The 15,069-nt window shown below is 43.2% G+C and overlaps 1 protein-coding gene across 1 annotated transcript; it reads right to left on the bottom strand.

The window, feature by feature from the left end:
* Positions 1-722: 722 nt before the first annotated feature.
* LOC143817625 (uncharacterized) lies at positions 723-14,503 on the bottom strand. Its single transcript, XM_077299117.1, has 4 exons — positions 14,486-14,503; positions 1,723-1,864; positions 1,467-1,617; positions 723-1,386 (listed from the first exon to the last, which is right to left on the bottom strand). Exons 1-4 carry the CDS (start codon positions 14,501-14,503, stop codon positions 723-725), a joined length of 975 nt encoding a protein of 324 aa, XP_077155232.1.
* Between the last annotated feature and the right edge of the window lie 566 nt (positions 14,504-15,069).

Here is a 15,069-nt window from a genome sequence, read left to right as displayed (position 1 = left end):
TCGTGAGTACAACACTGACGTAGATGTGGAGTACCAGCAGGCAGTATTTAATCCAGTGGTCAACGGGGGTCTGGGCAGGCCGTCCAACTCGGGTGTGCGTGTGAGAGAATCCTTCACTGACTACTTCATGAGTCCAGAAGGTGCCGTGCACTGGCAATACTCCTGTGCTGGTGTTGAGCAGCCTGACCAGCAGAGAAGGATGCATCTACACTGACCCCCCCAGAAATGTTGCCGACATCGCTGATAACAGTTTTGCCAACATCCCGAAGAATGAGAAACGCCAGCAACCAACACAAAAGTTTGAAAAAAATTTTTTTTGTTTCATGTTACCAAAAAAAGTTTTAAATAATTGGTTGTAATATCAATAAAAAATCTATTTGGGTGTAATTTGTTTTTTTTTTGTTTTTTTTGGCTACAAAAATTTTGGTGTTTTATGAAAATAATAGCAGTATGACGTATACAATTGTTAACACATCAACACATAAACCACTAATTGATAGCCCATAAACCCAGGATAGCGGCCTTGACCGCATTGTAATAAAGACGAGAATATTATGTGTGAAATATAATATATTTAAAAGAACACAAATTCTTTGCAATATTTACAAAAGATTTTTCAATTAGAAAAAAACAAAAAAAAGCCCCTTTCAAAGGCAACCGGCAACTGGAGCTAAAAAACAAACAAAAAAAAACTCGGTGCCACTGAAAACTTTTGCCCACGTTCAATTCAGAAAAGTATATTCTGGAGAATAGAGGAAATTTGATCCCTCTGATTGATATGGTGCTCCCCCCATATGCTGCGAACTTCCTCTATCTCCAGAAGTAACTTGGCTGTGGGCCAAATACTGGGGTCTGGAAGCTGGTGTTTCCGGTGTACGGTGTCGGGGCCTGAAAAGTCCCAACACCCCCATCAGAACTTCATTGTATGGAGATATCGGAGCAGGGTCCTCCAGAGCAGTGAGGGACATCTGGACCATGGACATGAAAAGAGATTGTCTATCCGGTGGCAGGGAGCGTGTTTTCCTTGCCACAGTTATTGCGAAGGAGTCGCAGTGGTCATCAGAACTTGATTTTTTTAATAGATCTAACGTGTCGCAAGCTATTTGGACAGTTTGGTCATCTTGGTTTTTCTTTGTTTTTTTTTTTTTTTTCTCTGCTGCCACCGGATAGACAGATCTCTTCTCCACTCTCACAGCTTCTGCGGAATCAGATGCTTCAGCAGCTGCTGAACTAGATGTTGATGCAGCAGCTGCTGAAGTGGATGCTGATTCAGCAGAAGCTGTGGGAGTGGAGGTAGAGATGGTCCCTCCCACTCCAGAGGAACTGCCTGCTCCATCCTCTTTGTCGCTGTCCTCCAAATCACCCACCGACATGTTTCCTTCCGTCCTGTTGGAGAAAAAAAAAACATCAATTTTTCGCACAACATATTATATTTAAATAATCATGTGGAGTGGATTTTAACTTACTTTCTCAATGTCCTACTGGACACAAGAAACTGCAGCTCTTCGCTAAAGGGAAATTTACTTTTGATTGGCGAAGAGCCACTCTTAGAACATTCGTTCAGGAACTTCGTGAAACGGTCTCTGACTGAGCGCCAACGTTTCCTCACATCGTTATCTACCAAAAAAAGGTTACAAAATACAACAACATTTTTTGTGAGATCTAAACAAATTAGATTTTTAATATACTCAAGGTTTACTAAATAAATTTAAATAAAATTACCAATTTGCTGCTGTGTACTCCCTGGATACTTGTCCCAATCTGGGATAAGGTCTCGTACTATTTTAGTCCAGGCTAGTTCCCGGAAATATTTATCCTTGTAGGATTCATCAGCTGGGTCCCACAAGGCCGGATAATCCCGAACCTACAATAAATACAATAGTGTCATCTCATAATCTATAGCGCGACCAAGTAATGTTAAACAATTGCTGGAATTGTTTGTGTTTGGTGTGAACTTTAGTATTGTGCTAAGTCGCCGGACACAGGGACAACTCTCCCATCCTAAATACCGGATGGGAGTAGTAGTCCGATACGGCGACTTAGCACAATAGAGGCATATCGTCGCATGGGGACGGACACACGTATTTAAGTATTTAAGTGCCACGTATAAGTGCCACGTGCCACGTATTTAAGTGCCACGTATTTAAGTACCACGTATTTAAGTGCCACGTATAAGTGCCACGTGCCACGTATTTAAGTGCCACGTATAAGTGCCACGTGCCACGTATTTAAGTGCCACGTGCCACGTATTTAAGTGCCACGTATTTAAGTACCACGTATTTAAGTGCCACGTATTTAAGTGCCACGTATTTAAGTACCACGTATAAGTGCCATGTGCCACGTATCACGTATAAGTGACACGTATCACGTATAAGTGACACGTATCACGTATTTAAGTGCCACGTATCACGTATTTAAGTGCCACGTATCACGTACAAGTGCCACGTGCCACGTATTTAAGTGCCACGTATCCCGTATTTAAGTGCCACGTCTTTCATTTGCACGTATTTTTCCTATTGTAAGGTGGCATTAATCCCGGTTAATAATGGAGAGGTGTTAATAAGACGCCTATCCATTATTAATCCTATTAAAGGGTTAAATGGCGGAAAAAATTGGCGTGGGCTCCCGCGCAATTTTCTCCGCCAGAATGGTAAAGCCAGTGACTGAGGGCAGATATTAATAGCCAGAAGAGGGTCCATGGTTATTGGCCCCCCCTGGCTACAAACATCTGCCCCCAGCCACCCCAGAAAAGGCACATCTGGAAGATGCGCCTATTCTGGCACTTGGCCACTCTCTTCCCACTCCCGTGTAGCGGTGGGATATGGGGTAATGAGGGGTTAATGCCACCTTGCTATTGTAAGGTGGCATTAAGCCCGGTTAATAATGGAGAGGCGTCAATAAGACGCCTATCCATTATTAATCCAATGAAAGGGTTAAAAAAAAAAACACAAACACTAGAAAAAAAATATTTTAATGAAATAAAGACACACACTTTTTGACCATATTTTATTGTACGCTCAATCCGTCCTGAAGACCCTCGACCTGAAAAAGACGCAAAATAAAAAAACAAATTCATACTCCCTGGCCCTGTCCGCAGAAATCCATCGAGGGTCCCACGAAGATCTTCCATGGAGAACAGACACATCCAGAGATATGTCTGCTCTCCACGGCTGCAGCAACACACTGACAGGAGCCATAGTTCCTGTCGGTGTGTCACTGCGCATGCGCGAGCGAGTTTACCGGCGGTCATTGACCCCGGCTCTCTCGCTTAACGGCAGTGCTGCGTGGGAAAGTTCAACGCAGCTGTACTGCCGTTAACCGAGACGCCGGCGCCATTGAGCTCCGGGACAGTACGCGATACACTGCTAGGAGCTTCGCTCATGGCAGTGTATCGCCGGAGAGCAGCCGATCGGCGTGGGACACTCGGTTATGGATTCTGCGGACAGGGAGTATGAATTTGCTTTATTATTTTGGGATTTTTTCATTGAGGATCGAGGGCTTCGCCTACAAGTGTGCTGTTGGTGAGTATATACTCTGTGTTATGTGTTGTATGTACTGTACTGTGTGTCATGTATGTGTATTGTGTGTTTGTGTTTGGTGTGAACTTTAGTATTGTGCTAAGTCGCCGGACACAGGGACAACTCTCCCATCCTAAATACCGGATGGGAGTAGTAGTCCGATACGGCGACTTAGCACAATAGAGGCATATCGTCGCATGGGGACGGACACACAGACTTACCAAATCAATCAGACGCCCGACATCGATCCCCATGCGACGGTATAACTCCATGATGACAGTCTCTTCGTGACACAGTCGGGACCACACACGCCGCCCACGGACTTCCGCCCACGCACTTCCGCCCGCTCCCCCGCACTTCCTGCAGCAGCGGTTCTGCACATCAAACCGCAGTAAAACACGCAGATATATTTTTGATCTGCGTGTTTTACTGCGATTTTGACCTCACAATGGAGGTCTATGGGTGCAGAACCGCTGCGGTTCAGGACGAAGAATTGACATGCTCCTTCTTTTTTCCGGGAGCTATTCCGCACGGCTTTTTTTTTTAAATTTCCGGACCATGTGCACAGTGTGTCCTGTTTTCCATAGGGTACAGTGTACTGTACCCTGCATGGAAAACAGCTGCGGAACCGCAGCGGCAAAACCGCCGCGGTTCCGCGGTAAAAAACGCACTGTGTGAACATGGCCTAACACATGATGAAAAAGATGGATATAAATAAACTTGGTACCGCTTAGTACCTACCATCGCCAGAAAAATAAAAAAGTTATAGTTTACAATATGGGGTCACTTGTGGGGGGTTTCTACTCTTTAGGTACATCAGGGGCACTGAAAACAGCAAATTGCACAACAACTTTTGGGGTCCAATTTCTCCTGTTACCCTTGGTAAAATAAAACAAATTGGATCTGAAGGAAATTTTTGGTGAAAAAAGTTAAATGTTCATTTTTTTAAAACGTTAACAAAATTCCTGTGAAACACTTGAAGGGTTAATAAACTTCTTAAATATGGTTTTGACCACCTTGAGGGGTGCAGTTTTTATGATGGTGTCACTTTTGGGTATTTTCTATCATATGGATCCCTCAAAGTGACTTCAAATGTGATGTGGTCCCTAAAAATGATGTTGTAATAATGAGAAATTGCTGGTCATCTTTTAACCCTTATAACTTCCTAACAAAAAAAATGTTGATTCCCAAATTGTGCTGATGTAAAGTAGACATGTGGGAAATGTTACTTATTAGGTATTTTGTGTGAAATATCTTTGTGATTTAAGGGCATGAAAATTAAAAATTGGAAAATTGCGACATTTTCAAAATTTTCGCCAAATTTCCATTTTTTTTTTACAAATAAGCGCAAATCATATCAAATAAATTTTACCACTATCATGAAGAACAATGTGTCTCAAGAAAACAGTGTCAAAATCACTGGGATCGATGGAAGCATTCCAGATTTATTACTTCATAAAGGGACAGTGGTCAGAATTGTAAGAATTGGCCTGGTCATTAACATGCAAACCACCCTTTGGGATAAAGGAGTTTATAAAGATTTGTTGATTTTATTAAAAGTTGTACAAATTATTCAGAAGTTTAAGACCTATGGCACTGTAGACAATCTCCCCTGGATGTGGCTAAAGGGGAAAATTGATAACAAATTGAATAGATCGCAAATAAGAATGATAATCAATGAGCCCAAAACAATTTCCAAAGAAATTAGAGGTGAACTCCCAGGTCAAGGTACATCAGTGTCAGACTGCACTATTTGTCGCTATCTTGGCCAAACTGGACGTCATGGAATTCGACTAATGAGGAGACGACTGTTGAAAGCAAATAATAAAAAGCAAAAATGGAATTTGTCAAAATGAATATTTTCCAGTCCACAAAGCTTAAGGGAAAATGTCCATTGGACAAAACTAACTTTTTGGCAAGTCACAACTGCTTTATATTCACAGACGGAAAAATTAAGCATACAAAGGAAAGAACATTGTACCTACTGTGAAACATTTAGGAGGCTTATTTGAGTTTTGGGGCTGCTTTGCTCCATCTGACACAGGGAGTCTTAAATCTGTGCAGGGTACAATGAAATCTCAAGACTTTTAAGACATTGTGGAGCGAAGTGTACTACCCAGTGTCAGAAAGCTTGGTCAGTAAATGTAAAGTGAAAATTACTTTTCCCAGGTCCAACTTATTTCAATAAGAATTGTGGGTTTTTCTTACTGTAACAGAAGGGATCAACCAATTTTGTCCATATTTGTACAAATATGATTAGTTAAATGCCCCTTAAAAACAAGCAGAAAAAAAAAATCAAGACCTACTATAGTAAAGTAAATAAAAATACAAAAGTTATTATTAGTATAAAAACTATAAATGTGGAAATTGTTAACCCCTTCCCGACATGCACCTTACTAGTACTGCTCTTCGAGAACTGCGTTCCTGTGAACAGCAGTACTAGTACGGTGCACCGATCGCGTTTCCTCACGCTGAGCGCCACGGCGATTGAGTGCGGATGTCAGATGTATATGGCAGCTGACACCCCGCAGCACCGATCACGAGCATTTAACCCCTCTGATGTCACTTTCAGTAGTGACAGCGACATATAGGGGCATCGCGCAGGGAGGGGGCTCCCTGCAAGCTTCCATCAGGACAACACGTTGTCCCGATGGTCTCCATGGAGACTCCCGGCCACAAGATGGGCGCAGAGTTCTTCAGGGAAGGTGGCATGTCAGTTCCTACTCAGAGCAGGACCTGAGACGCCTCCTCCCTTCCTGTTAGATCCTAGTCTAATGCCCTGCAGTGCAGATGCATTGCAGAATATCAGATCCCAGATCTGATGTTATACAGTAATGTCCCATCCTGGGACAATGTAAAAAAGTTTGAAAAAAAATATTAGAAAGTGTAAAAATATTAAACCAAAATCCCCAAATAAAGAAAAAAAAGAAACAAATATTTTTCCAATAAATCCATTTATTTATGTAAATAAAAAATAAACAATAAAAGTACACATGTTTTGTATCGCGGCGTCCGCAACAACCCGCTCTATATAACTGTCCCACTAATTAACCCCTTCAGTGAACATCGTAAAAAAATTAAAAATTAGGCAAAAACAATGCTTTATCATCATACCGCCGAACAAAAAGTGCAATAAAACGCGATCAAAAAGATGAACGTAAATAAAGATGATACAGCTGAAAACGACATCTTGTCCTGCAAAAAACAAGACATCATACAGCTTTATCAGGGGAAAAATAGAAAAGTTATAGCTCTTAGAATAAAGCAATGCAAAAATAATTATTTTTTCTATAACATAGTTTTTATTGTGTAAAAGCGCCAAAACATAAAAAAAAATAAATTGGGTATTGCTATAAACGTACTGACCCGAAGAATAAAGCTGTCTTACAATTTTACCACACAGAAAGGGAATTAAAAAACAAAACAAAAAGCAATTCCTGAATTGCTGTTTTTCGCTCATTCTGCCTCCCAAAAATAGAATAGAAAGCAATCAAAAAATGTCACGTGCCAGAAAATGGTACCAATTAAAACGTTAGCTCGTCCCACAAGAAACAAGCCATAACACGACTCTGTAAGCCAAAATATGGAACAATTATAGCTCTCTAAATATGGTGATGCAAAAACTAGTTTTCGCAATAAAAAGCATCTTTTACTGTGTGACAGTAACCAAACATAAAAACCTCATATAAACCTGGTATCGCTGTAATCACACCGACCCAAAGAATAAAGTCACCTAACCACTTATACTTCACGAGGAAAGGCATAAAAATAAATAAAACCAATTCTTCATGTGCTGTTGATTTTTTCATTCCGCCTCCCAAAGATCGCAGTAAGGCTTGGCGCACATTTATCCTGCTCTCTGCGCTGAGTGCTTACACCAGGGTTTCCGTGTAAATCTCTGAAATACGTGATTGAGCCGGAACCCCCGACAGAAGATTCCCTATAATGAGGCAGATGGAGGCACTGTGGGCGCCATAGGACCTGTGATCCGGTGGTGTCCATCTTTTTAGGATTGCATAACAGTGCCGTCGGCCACAGTTTTCTGCACTTCTGAAAAGGACACCACTGAACACAGACCAGATGGAGTCCAGAGTAACTCTACTGCCTCATTATAGTGAATAGATCCATTGGGGGTTTTATCTGTCACGTCACTGAGATTTAGATGGAAACCCCAATATAAGTGCTCAGCGTAGAGCGCCAGATAAATGTGATCATAAATGCTATGTAAAATGTTCCCAATAAAAGCTTCAACTCAATCCACAAAAAAGCAAGCCCTCACTCAGGTCCGTCACCTGTTAACGGAAATATAGGGGCTTCCACGTTACTGGTAGGATAAAGGCTCTGGAAAAGCGAAAAGACTCTTTTCCCCCCCAAAAGAAATTTAGCAAATTCTCCGCTCCTAAATCCAAATGCCCCCCTCCCTTCTGAGTCCCAGTGTGCCTAAACAACATTTAGCGCTCACATGTGACTTTTATGTCACATATACTACAGAAAAATAAAACTCTCTTATGACCGTGTCAACAAATAAAAAGACTATGGCTCTTGATGGCTGCATCCTCAAGGGGTTAAAGCCTCATACCTGTACCATTCATAGATAACACGCTCATTCTTTATTTACGGGAAATCTTTGCTGTTGGTTTCTATGAAGCATTTAGAATTCTAAATGAATGAATCACACAACCTTTTTTTTTACTGAACCTAGAAAAAAAACGCCTTGATCATCTTGTGTGATTAAAATGTACACAAACAGTGATTCATTTCCAGTGTTTAATTCCTGTCTTTGGGTCTGTGTGTCACACGTAATTCATGAGTACTGAGAATAGATGAGGAAATGTCTGAGACCATTCTAGACAGCTGAGCACAGCAGACACTTTGGTCTATCTGGCATGAAACGGTACACATTTATTTCTGTAGGACCTTTTTTATTCTCAGTATGGTACGTTACACATTTATTTCTGACGGATCCTTTTTTACCCTTGGTATGCTGCATACTAGTCTTTGGAACCCAAGGACAAGCTGGAAATAGACTGTGAGCATTAAAAAATATGGAGGGATCAAGGCGTCCATGTGTGGACATAAAAGTTTGATCATTCCCAATTCAGAGAGAAGACATTCTTTACCTTTAGTGATGCCTCAAAAATCAAGCCTACTTCCTACTCTGGTGCAATATGAGCATTTACAAGTTACAGGCCCAAAGACTTTTCAAAAAAATTGTATCACTAAAAACAATCTCGTCCTCCAAACAATGTGGCACATGGTGTTTATTCATAAACCATGCCGCAACTCAATACACCAGGCTGAATTTCCATTGAAGGGGATGTCCACTTTTAGTAAAGTTGTCCTTAACGTGTGTAAAGTTCATTAGATAGTATAATCATGAGGTGCTCACCTTCCCTGGGTCTAACACCAGCATCCACTTTAGTCACCACTCTAGCCAGCCAGTCACTGAGCATTGCTCTAGTCAAAAACTAGGACTGGTAGAAAACCGGTGCTGGACCTAGAGAGGGTAAGTGGATCAAGAACTGAAAAGGCCATCCAACCACGACATGGTGTACTTGAATTTTGGATAATCTCTAAGTCTATTGACTCGCCTCTCAATGTGCCCAAACAGTCCTCTTGTGAACTGGAGAAGAAATGTGATGCAGGCTAAGCTCTGAATTAGGGTTTGAGCCTTTCTCCCACCTCACCTCCAAAAAAACGAAAATAGGAAAATTGTACAAGTGAACAATATGCTGTGGCTAATATACAAACATATATAAATATTATAAGGAACCATTGGGCTGTTGGTTGCTTTGCACACTAACTGAGGTATTTGATGGCGCTGTTCCAATTTTTTCATTCTATATATATATATTGAAGCATAGTGCCTACTACGTGTCTTGGGGGACACTCGCTTGGCACAGGATTAATGCACTCGGGCACGGTTTTCTTATAAAACACAGTCTCTTAGGTTTATTTCACCCAACATAAACCACATCCTCAGGAACTTGGTAACAGCTTGAACACCATCTGGACATATTCATCTTCACCACAGTTCATCACTAACCCCAGTTAGCATAACACACGGACCCCTGTCCGTTACCTGTTGGCGACCTTCACAGGTTCCTGGACACCTCTTGGCCTCAGAGGTGCCCCAAACACAATGTCTCTCTCCTCTGACCCCGGTCAGCATAACACGGATCTCTTTCCGTTACCTGTTGGTGCTGCACAGGTTTTCGGATACCTCTCCTCCACAGAGATATCCTCACTGACCCCGGTTAGTATTGCCCACGGTTATCAGACCATTCCACACGCTGGCATGTACTAGGTCCAGAGCCCTGCCATGTGCTAGGTCCAGAGCCCTGCCATGTGCTCTTCAGGGAGCCGCCACTCCCAACACATGGGCTCTCCAGGACCTTCCAGCACAGACCATTCAGGTCCACACCCAGAGCTCATGTGACCAGACCTCAGTCACATTATATGGAACTAACTACTCCCCTAGATGGGAGTGTGTGTGTGTGGCTAGTTTGACCCTCCCATCTCTCATAACTACCCCTGCAAATCTCCCATTAGAACTACACATTTACATGTGGGACTACTGGTCCCAGACCACAACACAACTTCAGACTGACAGCGCAGAGTATGCTCCTCTGCGACACACATACCGGCCATCTACAATTCTGCCGGACTTTGTCTCATCACAACAGATATATCTGTGATTATCATGCATTCCTATGGCCTCCATATGCCTCTATGCACACTCTGGGAAGCTCATATAGCTCCCCCTACCTATAACATAGGTCACTATACTACTATATATATATATATATATATATATATACGTATATATATATATATATTGTAGCATTTCACCCGCTACGGGTCTAGGGGACACTCGCTTAGGTGCAGCAGATGACAATCAGGAGACACGTTTACTTAAAAGTTCACAGGTTTATTGCTCCATAAACCACATGGCAACAGGAACAACAGGTGAACAGTCTTACATCAGACAGATGAATCCTCAATGTCCATAGTAGAGCTCCGCTCTCTCTCACGTCTGTGGGCACACAGACCATGCTATGACCAGCACGTAGGCTCTCCAGCCTAAAGATGGTCTCTGTGTGTTGTTCAGGACGTCTGTCCCCACTTGGAACCGTCCAACACACAGGCCACTCTGCAGTGTCCAGCCAGGACACCTGGAAGTGTGTCCATTCTGACATACATCCACACACTCTCCCATGTGCCAAACACACCTCCATTAAGTAGCCTGAAACCACACCCAGAACCCATCACATGATTAGACATGTGGTTGTGACATCACCACAGGTCCTGACACACATACCGACAGCTATGGTTACATCACAGCGGTAAGCCATCTATGTGACACATATCTCCTGTCAATTAGACACCCTTTAGCCACGCTACAATATATATATATTGTACAGTACATACACACTGTACATCAGAATATTGTGATTAATGAATACATGAACTACACTCCCAGTTCACATAATGTCTGTTTCGGCACATTGAAAGGTGGGTAATTAGAGTAAGGGACCATCCAAAATTACAGTACACCTTGTCATGGTTGTATGGCTTTTTCATTTCTTGATCAAAAATGTAAATTAAGTACCTTACATTTTTTTACGTACTGTACATAGCAATAGTAGAATTCATGTATTCATTAGTCGCAATGTGCTGACGCATCGTGTATGTATATGTTTCTATATTGACCACAGCATATTGCGCACCGGTACAATAATTTTATACTAAAAGGTGTCCAAACCCATGATTTTTTTTCTTCTTCATATTTTTACATGGTTGAACAAAGGTGGTAAAAAGTTTTGCAAAAGATTTAAACATTATACTTGTGCAAAAAATGTATAGTAAGTGAAAAATTGTCACTGTAAACAAACGTGGCAGTATGAAGAGAAAAAAAACACTATACCACAGCACAAAATGTGTTAGCAGTTAGCAACAGCAGCCTCACTGGCACCCACTGTTTTGGCAGTAGTATTACCAGTAGTAGCACCAAATGTAGGTCACAATAGTCCTCCTTTGGCTCTGGCAAGTATATTAGTGGAAAGGAAGCAGAGGGCATAATGGAATATATTGCACATCACTTGTCTCAACAGGATGGTGTTACCTCTCACAGTGACACAGTCAGTTGGAGACAGTGTTCTGTCTGTACAGTCAACCTCATCTGACCCAAAACACCTAATCTTTTAGATAGTGGACTTTGAACTCCATCAAGGAACCCTTTATCCATTCAGCCCCCTATTCCCGTAACCCACAGCACCCCAGGTTCTAATAAGATATTTCACAAGAGCAACTTCTTTCTGTTGATTTATTGGATGAAATGGACAGTTAACCGTTCTACTCAAATGACAAGGGGCAGGATGAGACGAAGACGAATCAATTGACTAGCTGTGTTGCTGACTCTGCAAGCCAAGGAGGTAGGGGGACTGGCCGTAGTAGTGGCACTCTGATCCTTGTGAAATCTCAAAATGTGAATCAGGAAGGTGTAAGGAGTTCAGCATATTTCCCACACTGAGACTATTAGCCATGTCATGGATAATGCTGATGATGATTGGGAACCAGATTGGGTGTCGAGGAGGTGATGTCATCAGTGGGGAGGATGGTGGAACCTACATTAAAGAGCAGATACAATGTTCTGCAAGTAGATTTTCTGGCAGAAGATCTAATTCTTCTGCAATCAGTTTGTGAACAGGTCATGTTGTGACTAATGTTGTTCTGGGAGGGTCAACCTGCACCTGAAAACTCTATTGGTTGAGGTGGCTGTGAGTCTTATATGTGAGGAATTCAGGAGTGGGAATTCTTTTCTGTGTTGCCGAAGAACCAGTCTGATGCAACGTACAGGCCTTGCTTTTGGAAAATAAGCTGTGTACATCCTGGCACAGATCAACTAGGAACTATGTCCCACTATCGGCACATGAAAAAGCATCAATTGCTCATGTGGGGAAAGCAAATTGACCAGCAATATAAGCAAGGCTCAACCTGTCCTCCTTCCTCTCCTTGCGGTCGTACTTCTGGAAACCAGGCTGCACCAGCAAGTAGTGTGGAAACTGAACTTCTACATGTTCATGTTCACCACAATCGATGCCGAACCACCTAGTTGTAGTGCTTTTGTGAAAGAATAGCACGTGCTCTTCCTCAATGGAAGATATGAAGCTGCAATTATTTATTTTAAAAAATCTCTCCCAGTTCTGGGCATAAGATGAAAAAATCTCAAAAAAACAAATTCATCATGTCCTATGCATTATCATTTTTTTGACACCTCAATCTCTTTATAACTTTTTGTGAAACAAAATTCTACATTTAGCCCGGGGTCACACTTGCGAGTGCAATGTGAGAAACTCGAGCGAGTCTCTCGCCTCAATACCCGGCACTGCCACCGGCACTCGGGACCGGAATGTTCAGCTGCATGTATTTCTATGCATCTTCACGCTCCGGTCCTGAGTGCCGGCAGCAGTGCCGGGTATTGAGGCGCGAGTTTCTCGCATTGCACTCGCAAGTGTGACCCCAGCCTTGAGGTGATTTGTCCTGGTAGAACTCTGCACAGCATTGGGTGCCTATACAGGTATGGCATCAAAGGGCAAAAACTGAAAAAAAATTTGAATTGGCTTTGATAATTCTCAATTTTCTTTAGGTCTCTGTTACACTAGTGCAGCGCCCCAGAGTCCTGGTCGTTGCGGTACTGGCGCTCCGCCACTAAGGGGAGTGATGATACGTCTGATGGCACTTAAGGAGTTCACCTGACCAGGTATCACAGACACCAATACACTTCACAGTCTGGCCTCCAGGGGGAGCTAAGGGTGCTATGTATTAGGCCACTCCTCACAATCTGGTAAAACTGGGGGTTGGATAGGAAGTTAGTTAGAAGCTGACTGGGTTGGAACCAGGCAACATCCTGTGGCAGAGGGTGTTGCGGGGAAAGATTCAGGGGGGTCCCTGTCAGAGGCCTAGCGAACAAGACAGAGCATTAAGGAACCGCGCCTGCACGACATTGCGGCGGTATCTCAAGAAAGGACAAGAAGCGAGGTTTATTGTGGAGAGTGAGAAACGAGATCACAGCGAAAAGGAGATAACACCAGTAGGAGTCATGCCGTAAGATCGAGGCAACATCCTACTGAGGCACGTAGCCGGTGGCCGGAACGCCGAGGAAGTATTGGGCTCCAAGCATTACTTCAAACCAATGGCAGGACAGTTAATTATAGGTTGGCTGTCTCACCTAAATCACCTAAGCAGACATAGGGGGCAACTGTGGGAGTGGGGCAACACTAGGGTCCCGGAAGAACTCCAGGCCTACACGTCATACGGGTGCGTCCTAGCCATATCATCTGGGGGACGGAGGAGAACATCAGAACAGATACAAGTTGTGAGAAAAAACATCAGAAACAGACACAACAGTTTTGAGGACTATCCCGTGGTGCTCAGCAGGGAAGTACTACAACACACAGGCGCTAGAAGGTAGGCACAGATTTCCACCTGCAAAGGGAACTCTGGATGTGCCTTCGGACCGGCCGTTCTCAGCCAGCCCTGTTAACAGTACTCTGGATTGAGGATCCTGAAACCTTCAGTAAAGAGGTAAAGAGACTGCAACCCTGTGTCCTCGTTATTCATCGCGACCTACACCACGCACCATTATCTCATCTTTCATTGGACGCCCCTTAGCAGGGTCACGGACCGGGTCTAGCCACCGTGACAACCCCAAGACCGAGACAGAGAGGCCCGGTACAGAGTACCCCTCGGCCCTGCGTCTGGGGGCGCTCCACTATCATTTTGGTATGATATAACAAGTTCTTTGGAGGACCAGGCAGAGTCTAGTAGGACCCTGTGCAGGAATAGGCAACTGTGAAGGGCATGACATAAAGAGCAAAATGTGTAATTTTTGTCTGAGGTGGTAATGATTTCTTGGGTTGAGTGCACTTCACTGGTAGAGCACAGCACAGGATTGGGCCACTTACCAAACACTCATGGTCCATGTTACATACAGTAGGATGTGGAGGAGTGGTTGGAGAAGGAGGAGAAGCAGCAGCACTTGTATGTGGAGTGGAATATAGAGTTGGCACAGGCAGGGGATGAGGCTGACAGAGTGAAAATGAGGACAATAATGACTAGGTTGGCGTTGAAAACTAATCCTTGCAGCAGGGTGCAGAAAGTAAACCTGTGGTGCCCATTGTTGTGCTGGTGAGAATGGCTGGAATGCTTAGGGATAAGAGGCGTACCATTATCATGAAGCAAAGGGATGACTATTGGATGACCATGCTTTTAGACTCTCACTATAAAGGAAAAATGGGAGAATTTTTTTTACGGCATCTGAAAGGGCATGCAAATTGAAGTAGTTCCAGAATAAGCTGTGTCTCCTGTGAAGCTTTCGCAGAGCTGAATCCTGTCACTTTATGTCTGATGAGGAGACCCATCTCTACTCCCTGCACTATTCTGCTACTGCCATTGCCAAGGGCCTCGCTCAGTCGGGCATATCCCAGTCATCTATACTGTACTGCAGCTCATTGTGTTAGATAGTGCTGGACAGTACTGATGTTGAGGG

Source organism: Ranitomeya variabilis, chromosome 3 (genome assembly GCF_051348905.1).
Source record: "Ranitomeya variabilis isolate aRanVar5 chromosome 3, aRanVar5.hap1, whole genome shotgun sequence".
Classification (NCBI taxonomy): Eukaryota; Metazoa; Chordata; class Amphibia; order Anura; family Dendrobatidae; genus Ranitomeya; species Ranitomeya variabilis.
The sequence above is the reverse complement of the archived record's forward strand: the minus strand, read 5'-3'. Positions and strand labels throughout refer to the sequence as shown.